The 21,456-nt window shown below is 49.3% G+C and overlaps 1 protein-coding gene across 3 annotated transcripts; it reads right to left on the bottom strand.

Annotated features, from left to right (window-relative positions):
* Positions 1-564: 564 nt before the first annotated feature.
* Positions 565-20,593, bottom strand: XIRP1 (xin actin binding repeat containing 1). Of its 3 annotated transcripts, none has more exons than XM_040057529.2 (4): positions 20,441-20,581; positions 11,886-12,040; positions 10,852-10,905; positions 565-9,212 (listed from the first exon to the last, which is right to left on the bottom strand). In XM_040057529.2, the coding sequence occupies exon 4, from the start codon at positions 9,210-9,212 to the stop codon at positions 1,533-1,535; it is 7,680 nt and encodes a 2,559-aa protein (XP_039913463.1). In that variant the 5' UTR covers positions 10,852-10,905; positions 11,886-12,040; positions 20,441-20,581; the 3' UTR covers positions 565-1,532. The 3 variants fall into 3 exon arrangements, with proteins under 3 accessions (XP_039913463.1, XP_039913472.1, XP_039913481.1); XM_040057538.2 differs by lacking the exon at positions 20,441-20,581 and adding an exon at positions 14,927-14,991; XM_040057547.2 differs by lacking the exon at positions 11,886-12,040 and having other exon boundaries at positions 20,441-20,593.
* Between the last annotated feature and the right edge of the window lie 863 nt (positions 20,594-21,456).

The following is a 21,456-nucleotide window of genomic DNA, read 5'->3' as shown; positions in this document are numbered from 1 at the left end:
CAGAAAGGGTGATAAAGAACTGGAATGATCTGCCTGGGGGGGTGGTGGAGTCACCATCCCTGGATGTGTTTAAAGAAAGACTGGATGTGGCACTCGGTGCCATGGTTTAGTTGAGGTGTTAGGGCTGGGTTGGACTCGATGATCTTGGAGATCTCTTCCAACCTAGACATTCTGTGATTCTGTGATCAGCTGCTCCTCCTCATAAGGCTTGTGGGGGCCTAGCACCTCAGCTGCCTTCTCCCATGGGGGAACATGGATACACACAAGTATCCAGACCTTCCTGGTGTACCCACCCTACCCAGGCTCCACACACCTACACAGAGTCCTGGACTGGGGGGTCTGTATCACCTTGGCCTCATTTTTCAGATAAGAGTATGAGTACTCTTTGCTGCAGGGCTGATGATCCACCCACACCATAAAGCAGATGTAGGCAAAATCCCTCCAGTGACTCAGGGTGCTCTCAATATGTGGTTCAACTGATCCATTGAGAGATGACTTCTAGATATTTTCAGAGGAGACAAGCACTGAACAAAAGAAACTCAACCAGACCAAAATATTTTTAGAGGTAAAGTTTACCATCAGAACGCAGCAATAGAAGTTAAAAAAAACCCAACAAAAACAAACCACAAAATATCTAAAATCTTGAGTTGAGAATGTACAAAACAAAGTCATAATAATAAGAAAAATTGCTTTACAAAGTTTCAAAATAAATTTAAATGGGAAACATGTAGGAAAGCATGGAAAATCTAAAATAAGGGGTTTGTGTATACTGAATAATAAATTACAGTTCTAGAAATAAATAAAAGAAAGCAGTAACCATTCTGACTCAAGAATCTTTCCTAGCATCTTTCTTTTGGGGGGATGCCATTGATAGTAGCTGTGGGTCTTGGCTCTCCAATTTCCAGTATCATCAAACACTTTCCAGGAACTGAAAAACAAACTGATAAATAACTCCCCCAAGTCCAAGAGTGACAACTCAAGATTTTTTTCCTTTTATTTTCTTAATGGCTAAGAGAAAAACCTATCCAACCCACCCATCAATATGAGCTTGTGTGTATATGTATATATGTGTGTGTGTATAGGATGCCCTTCTTAGAAAAAGAAGATACCATAGAGGTGTTTGTTTGCCAGTGACCAGATTGATTGGTTCTTAAATTGATCCTGCCTATCCTTCCTTCTGCAGTAGTTCAGAGAAGCCCGATTCAACACCTCCAGCCACCTCCACCAAACATTCCAGGGGGAAGTACCCTAAGGTGCCCATGGATGGATTTTTCCCTTGTGCTTCTAACAGTGCCAGGACTCTGGGTTGTGGTACAGCACCAGGTCAGTCAGGTAGGCCCGGTCAGGGCTGTTCTCCAGTGTCAAAGCAGGCTGCACTTGTCCTGTCTGTGTGCAAACACCAAGACGATGACCCTGAGAAGTCCTTAGGGTGTAGGTAAATCCCTGTATGTAATGTGGATAAAACAGGAGAAATGTTTATCGTGGCCTTTCTCTTTTGTCTTATACAGCCCTCTCTTGTTCTCCAGAATCTCCTATTTCTTTGGCTTGGAGTTGCCAAAGGTGACAAAGACCACTCCTGGCTCCTGAAAACTCCCATTGCTGTGGAAGTCTTCACCTGGGCTCTTCAAGTACTTCCGAAACACAGGTGAGGCAGATACCTCATACTGGGGACGAGAAACCACATCACACGTGGAAGACGTTTGTGTCTCAGATTGCTTGGTGACGGTGGTGGACGAAGTGATGATTTTGTTCCCAAACTGGTCCATTTCTTCATACTGCTCCATGACAGTCCTGGTGGCTCCGTAGAGCTTGGACCCGTCGGGCCCTGTCTGCAGCTCCAAGATGCTTTTCTGCCTCCGTGGATTTTGTGGACTGGGGACATTCAGGGAGCGGTATTCTGAAAAGCTGCCTTTCATCCCACAGTGGCAGCTGTCCTTGGAGGCGTCCAGAGAACACTTCTCTTTGTCACTGGTTGCATGGTTGGCATTGCCAGGTGTGTGCTGTTTCATGGAGCTCAGCCCAGCTTTTGTTTGGACGGAGTCCGGCCTCTTCTCTAAGGGTTTCGTGTCGTGCCCAGCAGACCCTGCTGTGGGGTGGTTATAGGAGCTAAAGCTGTTCTGAGCAAAAGCATCCCTCTTTCCTGGAGAGCCAAGACAGTCTGGCGAAGGGCCATCCTGGGGGGAATGTGCTGTCCTGGGTGATTCTGCTGGTTTCCTGGCAGCAGACTCAATGGAGATGTAGGAAGGTGAGGAGGGAGAGCTGACACGAGACTGAATGAGGCGGGGAACCCCTAGCTCTGCCTTGGCTGCCTCTGTCTTTTCTGCCACCTTTGCACTTTCCACAGATGCTGCTTCCCCTGTCCCCAGCATGACTTCCTCTTGCCTGGCTTTGCTTGAAACAATGCTGATTTTACGGATATTGCTGCTGCTCACAGAGCTTTGGGCGCTCCCCAGAGACTCCTTGAACAGCCCTGAGAGCCCAGCAATGTCTGACTCAGACTTGAGACTAGAAACAGAATAAATAGCTTTCTTGATGGCCTCCTCGATGTCCTGGATGCGTGCAAGTGTCTGCTCCTTCAGGTGGAGAATCTCAGCACTCGCTCGCTCCAGGTCCTCAAAAACCAGATCCACCGAGGAGGCACTGTCAGCGTCCTCCTTTGCCTCAGCCTTGTCCTGTTGCTTGGCCTTCTGGCGCACAACCCACTCGGGGACCTTCTCAAAGAAGCTCTTGAGAGCTTTCACGTCCACTTTGCTTGTCTCCTCCTCAAACTCCCTCACTCGGGTCAAGATCTCTTGCAGTTGCTCCTGTCTCCTGAGGTTCTCAAAGATCTCCATAGCCTCCTTGATGTTGCCTTTCATGATCTCCTCTTTGTGTACTGACAGCCTCTTCCGACGCTCGTCTTCCGTTTCTCCCTTTTTTTTCTCTCTCATAACAACCGCTGGCTTCTCCTGGGCAGGTGTCTCTGTCTCCCTATCAGGACATTTCAGTTGCCTGCTATTTCCCTGCTGGTGCTCCTCAAAGGAGTTCATTGACTGCTGATGGAAGGACATTGAATGAGACATTTGCCTCCTCTCATGCACCTGCTGCACGACTCTCTGACTGTCCCACAATCCATAAGAATTGGATACACTTTCCCTTTCCACCTTGGATGAGGCATTTTGTGCAGTGCCATCTCCTCGTTTTGGAAGAAGAGCGTTGTGACCCAGAGGGGAGGTGTTTGGCTCAGTTTGTCCTGGCACATCCTGTGTCTGTGCTCTGCCAGGACAGGCTGGAGGTGAAGAGCACCCATTCTCCTCTCGGCACGGCTCTATCTGCCTTTGGGCCACCTCCTCTGGGCATCTCCTTGGAGCAGCTGCTTTATCACCCATCATTTCCTGCTTGACTTCAAAACCAACCACTTCATTTTTCATTGGCTTTGAGGTCTTAGCACTGTCTGGTTCTACCTTTCCTTGTCCTTTGCTAGCCTTGTACTTTTCTTCTGCTATTTGAAGAGGGGTTTTGGCAGTGTATTTTGGCTGCTTTCTCTCAGGGTTTACACCCTGAACTGTGACAGACTTCTTCACAGATGTCTCTAAATTGCAGCATTTTTCTTGAACTTCCTCATAGCCTGATTGTTCATGAGTTTCCATGCAGCTTAATCCCAGCTCTGTGGGGGAAGGCCTTGGCTTGCTGATCTCCCTCAAGCCTGAAGGTTTCGGAGGCAGGGGTGGAGGGATGGGTTTTGTTGATCTGTTTGTGCTGTAATTTGCAGAGGCAGAATGTGCCTCGTGTAAGAGGTGCTCAGGTTTTGGAGGGGGAACAGGTTTTTTTCTGTGTGGGGCAGTAGTTTCTGGTTTTGGAGGAGTCCTGGGCTTCTCTGCAGGACTCTGGTCACTGGGTTTGCAGGACAGAGAAGGGAGAGGAGGAAGAGGGGTCTGGAGTAGTGCAGAACATCCTGGGGCTTCATCTTTGCTGGTTGGTAATGGAAGGGCACCTTCTCTTGCTGCTTTAGCTGAGGGTGGGCAATGTTCTGCTTTCATCACAGCAACTGAGGGAGGAGGAGGAAAGTCATTATCAGCCTGTGACCCTGAAGCCACTACAGCAGTCTCGTTACTAGCGAGTTGAGTCTCATTTTTCTTTTTACACACAGAATGGGACTGCCCTGCATTTCTGTATATCATAGCAGCTTTAAAATCCCCTCTGGAGACATTAACGTTAGACTTTTCCAGCGACTGAAGTGTGGCTTTTAAATTACCTCGGACAACGTCCTCCTTTTCTACCAGGCGCTGTTCTGTGGCGGCACTTTGCAGTGCTCTGATAGCTGTCTGCACATCCCCTCTGACACCAACATCTCTTTCTTCTTGCACTGATTGCTCTTTGTAATCAGACTCAACACAAGGGTTTATATAGGTTTTCACAGGTGTGGCAGTATAAAGGCCATCCTTAATGCTAAAATCTCTACTGGGCACAACTTGGATTTCCTGGCTCAATAGTTGTCGTCCCTGTACTTCCTCAGAAGCACTGACCTTTTTGTGTGACGCTATGCTCTTCTGAGACACGCTTGTGTGGGTCTTGGATGCCTCCTGCACTCTAGTGGTGGTGGTCCTGGTGGCAGTGCTGCTGCTCTCCTGCTTGGTGGATGAAGAGTCCTGTTGGTGTACGGTCGATTGAAGGGTCATGGTCCCCTGTGAGCTGACTGTCTGCTGCCTGCAAGCTGTGTGGACCTCCTCTCTGTTCCTCTGGAACTTGCTCTGGACGTGGTGCTGGATGTTTTTTGCTTCTGCTGTTGCCAGCCTCAGGCTTTGCATTGCAGCCTGAAGATCAGTCCCCAGGGCCTTTTCCTCTGTCTGAGTCTGGCTGGCTTCGCCAGGCACCACACTCTGCTGTTTCCCATCCACTTCTGCCCTCTGAGCTGTAACTTGGGTTGGAAATGGGCCTTGTATCATAGTGTTTGGTTCCTTCAAATGGGTAGTGGTGGCTTCTTCTTTCTCTGCCTTCTTGCTGGTATCTGCAACCCTTTGGATTGACTTTGTAGTCACCTTAAGCCCTCCAGACAGAACTTCTTCCTTTCCCATCACTGTGGGCAGGGGCTTCCCAAGACATTGTGCAGCGGTGCCTGTCACACCTGCTGCACGCACGGCCTCTCTCTCTAACACACCCTCTCTGCCCATGCTTTCACATACAAATCCCTTTTTTGCTCCCTCCATAGCCCCTGGCTCGCCTCCTGCAGTTACTTTCTCTCTTTGTTCTTTATTTGGCAAGACATGTATGTTAACCCCCGGCACAACACGTGGGCCGCTCTCATCTGCTCCCTCCTCCTCTGCTTGGGAAGAGATGAGGGATTGTATCTCTGACTCCTGCTGGAGATTCTTCAGATAGCTGAGGTCTCCCTTCTCGATGCAGCTCGCAAAAAGTTGGACATTTCCCTTCTCATTGTCCTCACGCTTGATGGTGGCTGCTGCTTTCTGCTCCTGAGAAGAGGCCAACAAATTCCCAATTGTTGATTTCACATCCCCCTTGACAACTTTCTGCTGGACAGAATGGAACAGGAGGGAGTAGAGAATCATCTTCACTGATCCCGACTTTGTCTCTTGTAGGACCATCCCCTTTTTGATGGAAGCATCTTGACTGAGGAGACCCTGTAAGGCCTTGGCTACATCTCCACTCAAGTCCTCTTTGCCTTTAACAGCTTCATTCTGGTCCAGCAGCTGCAATGGGCTTACTTTGATCTTGCCCTCTCTGTCCTCCTCCACCAGCATGCTCTGTGCTTCCACATTGGTCCTGTGCAGGAGCTGCAGCATAATCCTTTGCAAGTGGCCTCCCACAATCTCCTCTTTCAGGATCTCTGGAGCTCCTGGGCTGCTGAGCTGGTACTTCACCATCTTCACACTCTCCATATCATTAGCTTCAATGAGGATTCCATCATGCTGGATAGCCTGGCAAGTGCAGAGAGTCTCTAAAGTCTCCTTCATGGTTCTTTCTTTCAGTTCTATTTCTATGCTACCTTCAGAAGCACTAAATTTATCCAGGGGCGTGCTCTCAAAGAGCCACGTTGTGCTTTTCACATCTGCGCGAGGGATCTCTTCTTGGGCCCCAGCACTGGCCATCACCTCTGTGTCCTTAAGGGTGTCCATGGGCTGGGTTTCAAACAACCAGGTGCAACGTTTTACGTCCCCTTTCTGGCTGTCCTCTCTCTGCACTGTGCTCATGGATGAGCTTCTCTCCGCGTCCCCGTACAGGGAGTCCACAGGGTGATTCTCAAAGAGCCAAGTGGATGTCCTCACATCACCCCTCTGCACGTCACTGACACTGACCATCCTCACGTACTTCTTCTGGCCCACTTGCTGGGACTCAAAGAGCTGCTTGTTGGACTGAACATCTCCCTTCTGCACATCATCCACTGTTCTGGGCACAGATAACTTTCCTCCTGAGAAGGAGTCAAGAGGCTCTGTCTCAAATCTCCACCGGGCAGTCTGGACATCTCCTTTCTTGATGTCCTCTTGGGTGACAGCCCTAATCACAAACACTTCTTCTTCCTTCTTGATCTGATCCAGGGGCTTAGTTTCAAACAACCACCGTGCACCTTTCATGTCACCTTTCATGATTTCTTCTTTCTGCACTGAGGTGACCTCATGGTATCCCCCCTCTTTGTCCTGGATAGCATATAAGGGTTGGCTTTCAAAGAGCATTGTGCAGGACTTGACATTAGCTTTGCTCATGGTGTCTTTCTGGATCTTCTGGAGTTCTGTCTCATCCACTTTGTCATGGATTTGGTCAAGGGAATATGTCTCAAATACAAACCTTTTTCCTCCAACATCTTCCCCCTTGACATCCTTTTCAGGGGGTATTTCCTGGATGCCCTCAGAGCTGTCCTTCAGGGTGTCCATGGGGTAGTTCTCAAAGAGCCACGTGAACTTGTGCACAGACCCAGCTGCAATTGTTTCAGCATCCTTCTGGGATTTTGGCTTGGTGGCAGTGTCCAGGGGCTTGGCTTCAAAGAACTCTTTCACTCTGGACACTTCCCCAGACTGGAACTCCACACGACTGGAGTACCGCATGGTTTTCTTCCGGTCAGCTTCACTGACAGTGCTGCTGCCCAAGGGTTCAGTCTCAAACAGGTGCCGGACAGTTTTGACGTCCACTCCCTGTAATTCCTCCTGACTGTAGGCCTTACTGACTTGCAAATACTGCTCCTCCTGGCCTTTCAGAGAGTCCAGGGGCTGAGTCTCAAACATCCATGTGTAGGACTTCACATCAGCTTGGGGTACGCTGCCATCCTCCTCCTGCTTCTTCTCAGCCTTCTCGTACAGAGTGTGCATGGGCTGGGTCTCAAACAGCCACCGGCAGGTCTTCACATCCCCCTTCTGGGAGATCTCCCGCATCACTGAGGGGTGCTTCTCCCCTTCCGTGGCTTGGAGATGAATGACATCCATGGGCTGCGTTTCAAAGAGCCACTTGGCTGTCCTGACGTCACCAGCCACCACCTCTTGTTTTGTGATCCCCCGTATTATATCCACTTTCTTGATGCTTTCATCAAACTGGTCCAGGGGCCTGGTTTCAAACATCCACTTGTAGTTCTTGACATCACCGCTGATGATCTGCTCTCTGCTAACAGAGGTGACTTCGTGGAAATTACCAAAGCTATCCTTGATGGCATACAGGGGTGTTGTCTCAAACAGGATTTGGTTGGCTTTGACGTTGCCAGCTGGAATCTTCTCCTCCTCTTGTTTAGTGGTGGACTCAGCATCAGCCTGCTTAATGCTGTCTAAGGGGAGAGTCTCAAACAGGGTCTTGAAAGATTTCACATCCCCTTTCACTACCTCTTCCATGCTGGCGGCTGGAATTTCTTCCTCAAATGCCTTGGAGATACTGCCAAGGGGACAGGTCTCAAAGACATGTTTTCTTTGTTTCACATCTCCCTTCTCCTCTGCTGAAAGCTCTACTTTCTTCAAACGTCCCACCTCAAAATTGTCTTTCAGGGTTTCCATTGGCTGAGTTTCGAAGAGCCAGAGTGTAGATTTCACATCACCTCCAATGACTTGTTCTTTGGCTACAGCACTTCCTGAAGCTTCTCCTTTCAGGGAGTCAAGAGTCTGGGTCTCAAAGAGCAATCGTTGTTTAGTGACATCTGCTCCCGTGACAAAATCTGTTGAAGCCTTGAAGTCATGTTCTTCAACTGTGATTTCTCTGATGGCATCCAGAGGCTGGGTTTCAAATATCCACCTCGCGCCACTGACATCCGGCCTCCCAATTTCTTCCAGTGAAATCCCACGGATTATCTGCACTTTGGAAGTGTCCTTGTTGATGGTATCCAGGGGCTGAGTCTCAAAGAGCCAGCGAGCCGTCCTGACTGCATTACTCTGAATTTCTTCTCGGCAGACAGACTTGATTTCGTGGATAGTCCCACTTTTGTCTCTGATAGCACAGAGGGGCTCTGTTTGGAAGAGCCTGACAGTCTTCTTAACATCGCCTTTAAGCTCCTGGATTTCTGACTTGAGTTGTAGGATGCTCTTTTCCTCCACTGAGGAGCAGCGTCCTATGGCATCCAAGGACTGTGCTTCAAAGAGCTGTTTGGCCCCTTGCACGTCACCTCCCTGGACAGGATCCTTGAGAACTGCCTCCTGCACCTCAGTTTCATCAGAATACAGTTTATTTAATGTGTCCAGTGGCTGAGTTTCGAAAAGCCACCGGGCAGTGCGAACATCCCCTCTGGCAAGGTCTGTTTCCGACACCTTGGCTGATGTTGACAGGTTGTATCCATTTATGGACTGGCTTTCAAACCTCAGGGAAGTGCTTTTCACATCCCCACTGGGGATGATCTCTTCTTCTGTCAGCTTCTTCGTGGCTTGATGGTCCCCAATGGAGTCAAGTGCCCAGTTCTCAAAAATCCAGCGCATGGACTGAACCTCTCCTGGGAGAACTTTATCCAGGTTCACAGAGGCCTGTGCACTGGGATCCTCGGTGTTAAGCATTTCTGCCAGGTCCTCAGTCACAGCTTCTTCCAGGTTCTTCCTGAGCTCAGGGTGCATGTGCCTGTAGAGCCTCTTCAGCTCGTTCACCTGGCGCTGCTGATAGAACTTGGAGAAGGCTTGCTTTGGAGGAGGCACAGGGAGAGCATTGAGATCTTGACCCCCTGGAGCAACCACCTGGGCTGAGCCGACGGCTGGAGGGGGAGGCAAGTCATCTTCCATTTTCTTGATGGCAACTTTAGATGATTTCTGAGCTTCTGACATCTTTGGGGAAACAGTTTTAAATGTCAGCATCACCTCTCACCCCCCCGTCCCTGTGGCTGTTAATGGACTGAATGGCAAAGGGAAAAGCCAACAGGGGAAATCCATGCACCCAGTAAGCTCCATACCTTTGGTTCAGTAGCACACAGCACTCCAAAACATCACATCACTGCACACGCTGCTGGCTTGGTGTTAGCCCTGGTTCCACAGCAAAGCGAGGTCTCTAATCCAGGTGAGGTGGTTAGTCTACAATTCCCGGGATTCAGTCCAGCTAGAGCACAACAGAGGTGCCCAGTTTGGACTAAGTGACCAGGAGAGAGTGACCACAAGAAGGATAAGGCTGACTTAGAAAAGTCAGTGAAAAGTTAACTTCTTCCTCCTGCAGTCCAGTGTCCAGGAGTGTTTTGTCCTTGGCTGAGGACCTGCAGAGAGTCTGGGAACAAAAAATCTGGGTGCAGGAGAAAGCCAAGGAGCTATTTATGAAGAGGTCTTGAGAGGAAACTGGGGAGAAGGAACCAAAATGTCAAACAGAGCAGATGAGGTTGGCTGGTGAGGTAACATGATGAGTTTTGGTAGCACTACGGCGTGCCCGCTCACTGCTCAGGAGGGAGGGCTTGGGGAAGGATGTTCATCTGATCAATGATTCCTTCTGTTGCACTCAGAAGTGTGCCTTGTGTCACGATTTGCACAAGAATAGATGCACATTTACACAGCTGGAGACTTAAATAAAGCTCTTCTGACTTGCAGACTTGTACAGGCATGAGGCTAACTAAGGTTTGCAAACTGCTGGAATCAGCAAGCCTGATGATCTGTGCTGCCTGAGGAGGAAAAGCAAGGCTGAGGGACCAGAGGTTGAGTCCTATACACCCAACACCTATAGCTGGAGGCCAGGAAAGTTAAACCTGTGTGTACTCTGTCAGACTGAGCTCATCTCAAATTCACAGCAGCGTTGCTACAGAAGTGAACAGAGTGGGCTGTGGTTGTCCAGTCTCCCTCTGAGCCTCCATTTCTGCAATTTTTCTCCTCGGTTTGTGCATCCTGGGCACCAAACACTGAACTGAATACCTGCAACCTGCACTGCCTGGGCATTTATCCACAGGGAAGGTAACTGAAGCCTTTAATCATTGTCTAAAAGAGACTGTAATCCTGGTGGCTTTCCTTTCAGTAAACAGATCTGCTGACCCTTGGCATGCCTGTGCAGTTACGTCTGCAGAGTTATGCCCGGAATATTATTAGTTGTTGCTCAAAGCAATGGTGCACGGTGTTATTTCACTCTGTTACACACAGATTGTTCTGGCTAAAAATAAGTTTTGAACATTAGTAAAAGAAACCCACATTTAGAACACCAAAATCAGCATATTTTGCAGCAAGTGAAAAATACAAATCTTTTGCATGAGCCAACATACTTGAAATGCACTTTTTAAAATAAGGGATTTGGTTTGGTTCTTTCTTTTTTTTTTTTTTTTTTTTTTTTTTTTTTAATTTTGTGAAGAACTTCTGAATGTGGGGAAGGGCTGCCGAGCAGCTGATAGCTATATTCAGAATGTAAGTGCTCCTGGCTGCCTTGTATGAGTATTTAGATCACACTCACAGGCCACAAATATTTGGTTAGATAACGGTGCTTATCTCAAACATTTCCTACCTTGCTTTTTTTCTGTCTGTGGGGAGAGTGAATGGAGTTGTCCTTCACAGTACTCTGGAAAAGATATGAGGAGAAATGCCATTAAACTGCACAGCAAGACACGTTATCTGTGTATATATATTTATATACTTATGTGTACTAATGTGTATATCAGTTACAGAGAACTGAAAACCCTGCAGGTGTGATTTTCTCTTTTGGTTTATTGGCAGTTCTGTACAGTTGAGAAAGCAGTCTTATTCCAGGTTGATCAAATATGTTTCCTAATGTCTCAGTCAACAAACAAAACCCCAAACATATTTTTTTAAAGTAAGGGGGAAAACAAAACTGGACCTCTCCCTGATAAACACTTGAGAGAGTGCATCTCTGGACAGGGGCCCCATAAAAGGTTGAGAGTGTGGGGAAACATGAATGTGCCTGCAGGAAGGGTTGAGATATGAAATCCTATCCCATGCCACTCCTGGATCATCAGTGAAACCGGGAAAAATATGCATCATAACCCTTATAACCTGTATTATCCTGTGACCCAATGATCAGCTTGGAGTGGGGGATTAAATCCTTTGATCCCAGACTAAGGGATATAAACAGAGAAGCACAGGGAGGTTGCACTGCAAAGTTATGCTTGAATGTGGCATATATGGACATATATATATGGGGGGGGGGGGGCGGGAATGGGGATAACATGGAGACTTATATGTTGCTCTGTACTAATTATTTCCTCCATATTTCCTCCACAGATGTATGTGAACATAAATGTGCAAATAAAGAGGAAATCTTATTATGAGCGGACTGTATAGGCTATAGGATGTAGGTGTGTGAATTCAGTAAGTATGTGATATATATGCTCGCGTTTGTACACATTTATCTTCCATTCGCAATTGCCAAGGGGAAAATGGTCACTTTTGGGAAGCCAAGCGGTGTTTCTTCAGATTTACAAAAGCAGACCCGTTGTCTCTCCCCGTCTCACAGCCTCTCGCGGCACGGGGCATGGCTGGGATGCCGCTGGCGGCTGGGCAGGGGGAGGACCCGGTCCTTACCGGCTGTGCGGGGCTGGCGCCAGCAGCAGCAGCTGTCTGCGAGAGATACAGAGCCGACAGCTCCTTCACGGAGGGCGCACAGGACCTCCCTCGTCCTTGCTGAAGTGTGTGGCTGGTGTTGCCTGATGGGTCTAAAAATGACCGTGCCTGATCATCTGAAACAGGGACAGACAGACGTGTGTTGTGAGCCGCGAGTCACAGACAGCAGCGCTTTCCAAGGGCTCTGCCAGGCCTCTGGCACCCTCACACCGAGTCCCCCCACAGCCCCCACCATGGTCCCCCAAAACTTAACATCACGCTTTTCTGGTTCAGGGGAAAAACGTGGACATTCCCATCGCCTTCGTGGCTGAGGCAGTGTTGAGCCTGGATGGGAGTGACACCTTGGTGGTGACCTGATGGCCCCATTCCTGCATCCCTGGGCAAGGCCGTCACCAAACACGAGCGAGTCAGAGGTTGTGGAGGAGCTGCACGGATCCAACTCGAGCCAGTTCCTGGTTTTTTTACTCCCTGGCCACACCACTCCCCTGTGGGTGGGCCTCACAAGCAGTAATATCCACTTGTCTTTGCCTCTTCCCTGGGAGCTCATTTCAGGAGAGAGGAAAAGGGTGAGACTTGCCACAGGATGTAGCAGGGAACCCTTGGCAGAGCCTTCAAACCCTGCTGTGAATTTAGAGATCTGGTGTTTTAAGCTGCACCAGCTCCCATGGGCTCCCCACTGGAGCTTCAGTTTTCAAAGAAAGAAGCAACTCCAAAACAGAACTTTCTTTTAGCATTAATCTGCCAGGTGTGAGGATGATTATCTCCACCTCCCACCACCGAAATGCATAATATGTAGAGCTTTACACCTATAGGGTGCAACCCAGCCCTCCAGGTTGGTCAGGGTGGTAATTTCTCTGTTCCCACTGTAAAATCACGAGAAGGTTCTCCCGCTCTCTGCAGGGCTTGTGCTGCTGCATTTGCATTTAGTGAGGTATTTGCAATGCTTTTGGTTTGAACAATGGGCTCTCTCTCCACAAATCCAGCTATTGCACAGCCAGGAAAGGGCTGATGTACTTTTTAATATGTGCACACTAGGAGCCCTGCAGCCAATCCAGCATTATTTACCCTCAAACCTCAGCCCCCAAAATCATGAGAGCTAGAAAACAACAAACCTAATGACTCTTCTTCTTTGTGTTCTGCATTTTAAGTTCAGATTTTCAAGTTTTTCTCTAAAATACTGAAAGAAACTTACTCTGGTTTTATTTTAAATTGACAAGAAACAACTCCATGCACTAAAAACGCGCTTCAAATGAAATAGATGTGGTCTTGAAAACTACATCTATGAGATGGGAGCACCTCATGGCAAAGCAGGGACCCTGCCTACGCTGGCACAAGTGTTCCTGTGCTTGACCATCTTGGAGAGAAGAGCTTATCAAAAGCATCCCTGAGTCCCTCAGCCAGGCTGGTGATGTTTAATGGTCTCCTCCCACCCCAGGCTGTGGGCATTACTGCTGAGATGATAAGATTTGTACTGACCTATAGGCCTGTAGGTTCACATACTGCACAGAGGAAAGCAACATGCCCCTCCAGCCATGAACAAATAGTGCAGCTGAAGGAAGATTTCCAGGTCAGGCAGTGGGAAATAGCGCAGTGTCGGTGTTGCCTGTTCCTTCACCCTTTAGCTTGGATGGATGAAAGGCCACAGGGCTTGTTCTAATGGCAGATATCATTAGAGACAAGGCTTTTGTTGAAGGCATCCCATTATTGCTGCCTTTTTTTTTTTTTTTTTGCCATGCACAGGCTGTGCCCAGCCTGGTGTTTGCTTATCACTTCTCACAAAGCCTCCTGCCTTGGGAGAAGAGCTGCTCCAACCCTCTGTGCTGGCTCCGCGCTTGCACAAAATCTGCTCTGTGCCTGACGAACCAGGCTGCTGCCTCCCTCTAAATCGCTAATTATAGATGAGAGCCGAAGAACAACAGCTCGTTCTGCTGAGGAGAAGGCTAAACTATCATGTGTGCACTGACAGAGACCTCCGAGCGGCACCGAGGCCGTCTCAGGAGCGGGGAGCGAGGCGCGGCTTCACAGCATCCCCCGGGAGGGAGCGCGGAGCTTCCCAGCTGGAGATGCTGGAGCTCAGCTAAAGGTCGCTATGCACACCAGGCTAGGGGTGATATTTGTTGTGTGTGAGGTGGAAGCCCGGCCTGAAACCCGTGCCGGGCTCCACATTTCTGCCCCGCTGAGATAAAGGGCTCCAGCGCTGAGTGATGCATCCCGCGCCGTGCTGATTGACCGCACGACTGCGGCCCCGGGGGTGTTAAACACGATACTTCAGGCATTAAAGCATCCCCTGTGAGCTAAAATAGGAGGAAAAGATCTCCTGAAACCCCCCTCCTCCCGTCCCAGCCGGTGGCTGGCACGGCGCTGCTGTCCAAATGAAGGATACAGGGAATGCTCCTCCCTGCTGGCGTTTGTCGGCAAAATGTCCTTCGTGTCAGTGCCTGGCGCCGGATGAATCTGCACATTTTGTGTGAGGGGCTGCAATGTTTGGACTGCCTACAAGGAGCAGCTGTCGGGCTTCTTGAGCTCTTCCCATGCCCCATGCATGTGCAGGTCGGGCTTGGTTTACAGCCCCTCTGCCCCGAAAGTCACAGCCCAGGCAAGCAGGGAGGACATGGAAACTTGCAACAGGGGGAATAATTCCTTGTTTGTAATTCCTCGTTTGTACTGACTGATCTTTCTAAACACAGGGGGAGAAGGCAAGGCAATGGGGGGAAAAGACTCTTAAATATTCATCTAAAAGTTCACTCACTTCCTCTCCAATTATTGCCCATGAATCACTCAACTGCTCTGTCTCCTGCTGGAGATAACATTGCAGGTCTCTTGAACCAGAATCATCTTACACCTGGCAGCCGACTCCTAACAAGTGGGAAACAAATCACCAACAAAACCTCTGCCCCCTCCCTCCCCTGAGAAAACCCCATCTCACCAGCAACAGGGCAGCTCTGCCTCACCCTACTTTCTATTTAAACCACTTTATCCTATGAACAAACAACGCTACCCACCTGTTGGTGTCCACCACCTCTGCTGCTGGCACTCCTTCCCAGTCCGGCTCCCACCACCAACCCCAGTGAGCTGCCCAGTGCCTGAGTCACCTATTAAAAAAGGAAGCTGCAAGCTCAGCACCGGTCTCCCGGGTCGCCTGGCCAACCACATGTCATCAGCTGTGCTCCCAAAATCAGCAGCCCTGAGCAAACACAGCTGCTAAGCAAAGCCCTTTGTGTCGCCGCGCGCGCCCCACGGCGCTCCGGGGGCTGGGGCTTGTGTAACGGGGCCTGGGGCCGGGTGGGGGCTTGCACGGGGCTTGCAGAAGTCAGAGGGAAAGGGATGGCTCTGTGGGGCGAGTCCTGCCAGGGTTCTGTCTGTTTTCATTGCTCACTGATGGGAGCAGTGCTGCAGAGAGCATCTCCTCCCGAATCCGGCATCCTCCATCCCCTGCTCAGTGTCTGCTTGACTTTGCTGCTCTGCAGGTCGATTTTGGGTTTGCCACGTTGGCTGCTGGGCCTGGCCCGTGCCATGGAGCACCAGATGTGCTGTGGTGTCATGCCTTGGCAATTTGGTGCATCCCATTTGGTGCAGGGCCCAAACCCAATTCTCAGAGGTCAGTAGGAGCAAAGACACTCACGTCCTGGAGCTCCTTAGCACCAGGGAAGTCAGGGCAGGAAAACAAGTGATTTCTTTAGATTGTGGAAGCAACTTTCTATTCCGAGGGGATGGAGGTGAGCTGACAAGGAAATGCTGCTTTGTGGCTCTCTGGGCTGGTTGTTTCCTGGGAGTTTGGGGCTGGTATTCCTCCCTGGCTGGCATCAGCCGTGGATTACCCCCATCAGACAGTCCCTACCAGCTCAGCCTCTTGACCCAGGAGTGTGTGACACCCCTGTGTGACTGGATGTGTCCCCAGTACCCCCTGCTAGTCCCTGCTGTTCATCCCAGTGAAGCATTAGCACCTCACTGACCTGTCCCAAAGCTGGAAGCGCATCCCTGCAGATGGGGACCCCATTTCTAAGTGCCTCTGCCCTTGGATGTGGCAGCTGCACGTGCAGGATCACATCTGTCCCATCCTCCTCCCAGTTTTGCTCCCCAGAGAATCAGTTCCCTGGCAAAAGTGACTCCTAAATACCAGCACAGCTCCATGGCTGGGCTGGGGGAATTTGCACGGCTGGGTGAGCACCCATAAAAGCTGGCTGGGAAACCAGTGCTGCTTAATCCAGGAGCCAAGCAGCCCAGTGGGGGTGCTCAGTCAGTGGGGAAAGGTTTAAATCTCTGCCCTAACCCCTCTGCCAGCGGCCCAGGTCCACAGGGAAACTCTGCCAGAGGGGACACGTTCTGAGGGAGGTGTGGGAAGCAGGGCAGGCTCCCTGCTGCCCCAGTTTGGAAGCTGCTGAAAAGGTGAGTGGTTCTGGGATGCTTCAGTGGTGGGTGGGCAGGGAAGGGTAGTCCTGGGACAGTGAGGATCTGGGCAGGAGAGAATCTCTATCTGTTCCTCATTGCCCTCCTGACCCACCCATGAGGCTTTAGAGAATGTTAAAATACCATCTGTTTCTTTCTGAAGGAGGGGGAAAAAAACATGGTACAAAGATGCAACAGGGAGCATCGATGGGATTTTAGAATCTAGCAAAGATGACTAGTCATCCTCTAAAACACTCTGCTCACCCTCACGGGTGCTCCCTCCTGATGCCCAGATCACACTTTGTTCTCTTTTCAAACCGCAGTACTTTCTCTCATTTTCAGTCCTACAAAGGACTCTCACTGTTTGAAATTCAAGCTTTTTATTTCTGCCGTGGATGGGCCCATTATGTGCCAGAGTGGCAATCGTAAACATGTTCTTTTTACATGGAATTCATGTGATTTTTTACTGTTTTGGTCCAAGACTACTTGTTATAACTGTGCAGGCTAGGAATCAACCTTTAAAAGTAACTACTGAGATTTTCTCATGCTCACCTCCCAACTCAGATATAAGAACAACACTGATTACTGTTGGATGATTAATGAAAATCACACAACAAGGCTTTTTCTCTTTTTTTTTTTTTTTTCCCTGATTCCATACTTTTATGAGTACACCTTGTCCTTTTGAATAAATTTGTCCAGCATCAAATACAATAGATCCCTGATTTGGAGGTGGGGAGCACTGCTGGTATAGAACATAAATATAATGACTAACACATATCAAATAAATAGAAATCATTCCCTTTTGAAAGGGGTTAAGAGAGATTTTGCCCTGTCTGCAAGCTATATCTTGCAATTATTAGAGGAGCTCTGGTACATAGAGGTAATAGGTGATTTCTGGGGTGGGAAATGGGCCGAAGAAAAAAGCACTAGAAACAGAGGAAGGTGCTAGACAAAGAAGTAAAAGAAAATAATGTAACTAAAGAACAGCTGTGTTGAAGAGGAAATAAGATTTAAATGATCATTTCATTAGCATTAGGATTTTTCTACTAATTACAGTAAAATAATTAACATTTTTCACATGTATAAAGTTGCATTTGCAAATCTGAGAGGGTGGGAGGCTGTGAAAGAAAAAAAAAAGTGTCTTGTTTCCTGCCCTTAATTTTCAAAATCAAATTTCTTTGCAATTTCCAACACCTCCAAACTGAAGGTTCACGATCTTTGATCACTTCTGCAAATGTTTTTGGCTCTTTGGTATCAGCTGGAATATCCTTTACAGGAGCAGCATCATGACCACCCCCCCAGGTAATTTAAAGAGCTTCTGAGAAGAGTCGGGAAAATTTATCCTCAGGCAGAGCCGAGTATCTGCCCCGAGGCAGCTCGGGGCTATTTCTGGGCTTTGTAAAAATCCAGGAATGTGGAGGACTCTATTCTGGGCACCAAAAAAAAAAAAATGCCAAGAAGCTCTGCTGAGAGACAGCTGCGAGTGGCATTGCAGTTTGGGGACATGGTCTTCCCGCGTGGGACAACTTTCCTTGGGGAAGTTCCAGCATCACCCCATCTCCCCAAGGCTGGGTACCAGGGGCCTGGAGGAGATGGGTGCTCGGCACTGCCTCGTTCTCTATGTCCCTCTGCTGAGTTAATAAAGGGTTAATAAAGGCCCAGGGGATGTTTAGTGACTCTGTCCCCGGCTGTGTGTCGCTGGGGGTGTCCAGCCGTGCCGCTGACACATCGTGGATCACGCCCCGCTCACCCTGGCACCGTTCTCGTAGCCTCCAGTGAGTCTTTGCTATTCACAGAGGGCTTTTTCACTGGAATGGTGATAAACACCCCTGCTCGACATCCATTCATTCCCCTGCCCCTCCATCTCCCCTATCCCACCATCAGCAGTACTTTTATCCCCTCTCCCGGGACCTTCTCCCTGCCGCAGCGCAGCATCTCCGCTCTCACAGCCCGGAGCTCAGGATGGCCATCCACGAGAGCAGCTTCCCCCCCTTCTAAAGCCCCCTTCCCCAGGGAAAGCAACGCTCAGCTCCCCCCTGGAACAGCCTCAGCCTGGGGAGAGGGCTTCTTGGCATGCCACAAATACCAGACCTTTTAAGGGAAGCCCTCGGTCACCCCTCCGAAGAGATACCTCGGGAACGCGTGCGGAGGCACGATCCCCGTGAGCATCCCTCCCCGGCCTCACGCCCTGCCGGGGATGCAGCGCCCAGCCGGGACCAGGGCTGTGGCGTGCACCTCTCAGCATTTCTTTGCCGTGCCATGGTGTTTACGTGGGGGCATTGCAGGGATGCCAGGAGCCCTGAGGAGCCGCGATGCCCTGCCTCGCCTTTCTATTCTTGTCCCGGTGTTTCCATGCCGCTGTCGGCTCTTTATCGCCCGCAGCCAAGGAAACTTAATAGCGGCTCGGGCGAAAGAGTGGCACCCCAAACCGATTTAGCAGAGTCCTTTAAAGAGAAAACCCCAAACCCACTCGTAGCCACTGAGATTCCCGGGAATTTCCATTTGTTTCTGGGTAAGGCAGATTGCCAGCGAGGGTATGGGAGAGGAGAGAAATGGTTGGCTTGAAAGTGGAAGATAGCAGTAAGGTACTGGACTTCAAGGGAAGATTCCTGCTACTCTGTTCAGAGTCCCAGCCCTGGGACTTTCACCAGTGCTAAAGAAGGATTTTCTCCCTCATATTAATAGGTTTAGGGCATCCTTGCCTGGTTTCCTCCCAGAAAGGAAGCTTTTGTAACCTTTAAAATACCTCCTCTATTCAAGGGCTGAAAGCAGCCTTTGCAAGATTCCTACACATTTCCACTTGTTCTGAATTCTTTAATTTGCCACTAGCTAATCACCTACCACTTTGCCTGAACAAGAGTATGGATTTTTATATTTTGCCTCTTCTCATAAAGTGATATCTGTATCTGAGACATAGGGAAAGGAAGACAACTTCACCTTTCTTTGCCTAAATCCCTGTTTTCTACCAAAAATCTGAAGCTACTTCACTTTCTTTCTTTTTTTTTTTTTTTTTTTTGTGGATACAAAGATTTGGGTGAAATCTGGAGACCTGGAGGGAACTGGGGAAAGCTACAGAATTTTTGTTATTCTCACAGCCAACAGCCAAAGGTGAATCTCAGGAGGAAACGTTAGCCATCGACAAATTCCTGAGCTGAAAAAAATTCTGCTTTCAGCTCAGGCCAGGCCCTTCCCATGGTGACTGCGGGACATCCTCAGGGCTGGACCTGAAGTCCTGGCTGTCCTGGTGACCACGAGACAGTCCTTGGAGCCAAAAGGCAAATGGATAATCAGGTGTGAGACACACACCTGCACACACAGGGGCCCATTTCTGCCCCCTCTTAGAGTGACACAGGTTTTTGGAGTGTCCTTGCACACTTGGGAGCACCAACAGGGAGTGGGGTATGGCCATACTAATGCTGCTGGCCCCACAGGCTCCTGAAGATTTTTGTTTGGCTCAGGGTCACAAACACATTTTTTCAACCCTCTCTGGAGACAGGGTTTGAAGAGAAAGGGAAAGAAATTCCCTCCTTAACCAATCCTTCCCTATGTCCTTTTCCCTGGGGAAGTAAAATGGAGCAAAGCTCATTTCCTTCTGAACAGGCCACATTTTGCTGCCTATCCACTACCAGTCAAGAGAGTTTGGGTCTGGAAGGTGTCATCTCCACCCCCAGCATCCCTCTGGCTCAGCTGGATCCCACCCCAATTCTTCCCCCAGTTTGTGCTCAAAGTGACCAGAGTAATCATAAATAACAGTATTTCTTGGGGAGGGTGGGAAGAGAAAACACTAAGATCTGTCCCCATGTATTTAAGCTTCAAAGCTGAGATTTTTGGTATTTAGAACAGAAGAAAAGCAGTTAAAAATCCTCTGTTTCTGTCTAGAACATGCCCAGGTGCCCTAAACCATGGTCTTGAAGCAAACCAAAGCCACCATCCGTGGAGCACACCTGCAGCACAGAGCAGGATTTACCAAGCTCTGGGCCAGCAGAATAAAAATCCATGGCTGGCTTCCAGTGAGCGGCAACCCTTTCCATGAGCTGCTCCCACAGCTTGAAACACCAAGCATCCTCCTTTGAGAGCTTCATTCTCATGCAGCACCTCACCCCACTCTAATCCACCCCAGAATTACTTACAGGGAGGTCTCTGTAGTCCCAACGGGCGAGTGGCGTCTCAGACTGCCCCAGCGGAAATTCTGTGTGAAACCCAGGGCCAGGCAGCCCTTTGTGTATCCCAAAAGGAGCCCTGCTCCACACCCCACAGCCCTGGTCTTGGTCACTGCCTCCCAGCGGTCTCTGGCAGCTGGTTTTATCTCAGAGTGCTGGGCTATGTTGAGAGGATGAACCACTCGGTCTATTTTTAGGGGAACAGTGAAACTGCTCTTCCACCAGGCTGAGTCAATCATGAGTCCCAGCAATCCTGCGCAGGGGTTGGGAAAGGCTGGGGCCAGGGCTTATTTTCAGAATTTATTCATTCAAAATACCCCTGGTGTAACCTGGTAAGGGACAGGGATGCATCCAGGCAGTGGTGCAATGGGGAAGAGGCAATTCCCTGACTCACTGTCATGTCCTCAGGCTGTGATCCTCACAGCCAGGCACCCCTGTCACCTCTGGCCACGGCCAAAGTTTTAAGAGAAAAGCTAGGAAGGTGACAAGTATTACCTACATTTTCTGGTTCCCTGTTTCATCATCAGTTCCAGTATTTTTAGAAGCAAGAATGAAAAGTAAAAAAATTACTTCAGGAAAGTGACTGAAGAAGGACAACAACTCCACGTGCTTTATGGTAAGAGGGGAATTGCTCCAATCATTGCAGCAATGTGGTGTCACAGGTAGCTGCTCTGGGAAGTGTTTGGAGAGGGGTAATAATAAAGCACTCAAACCTGGAGGACTCTCCATGCCCTCAAAGTTCAGCTGGGCAAAGGGTGCTATTTTTAGCATGTTAATGTGGGTAAAACTGTGTCCCAGAGCTGATGATCCTGCCTGGCCAAGCTAATTTGCAAATACAGACATAACCAAAGGCTCTGGGAGTGGTTTTCAGAGTCCAGCTTTAGCAGGCTGGGATACCAATTTGATTGATGTTACCAGTAACATGGAGCCAGGCCCAGCTGTTCTCTCTTTGGTTTGTTTTTCTGACACCTTTGCAGAGTGGATAT

Source organism: Hirundo rustica, chromosome 1 (assembly GCF_015227805.2).
Source record: "Hirundo rustica isolate bHirRus1 chromosome 1, bHirRus1.pri.v3, whole genome shotgun sequence".
Classification (NCBI taxonomy): Eukaryota; Metazoa; Chordata; class Aves; order Passeriformes; family Hirundinidae; genus Hirundo; species Hirundo rustica.
Note: the sequence above shows the minus strand (reverse complement) of the source record. Positions and strands in the feature narration are given on the sequence as shown.

What these genes read in the sequence shown, in the direction of transcription:
- XIRP1 (XM_040057547.2), bottom strand. Translation starts at nt 9,212, where the DNA reads ATGTCAGAAGCTCAGAAATCATCTAAAGTTGCCATCAAGAAAATGGAA.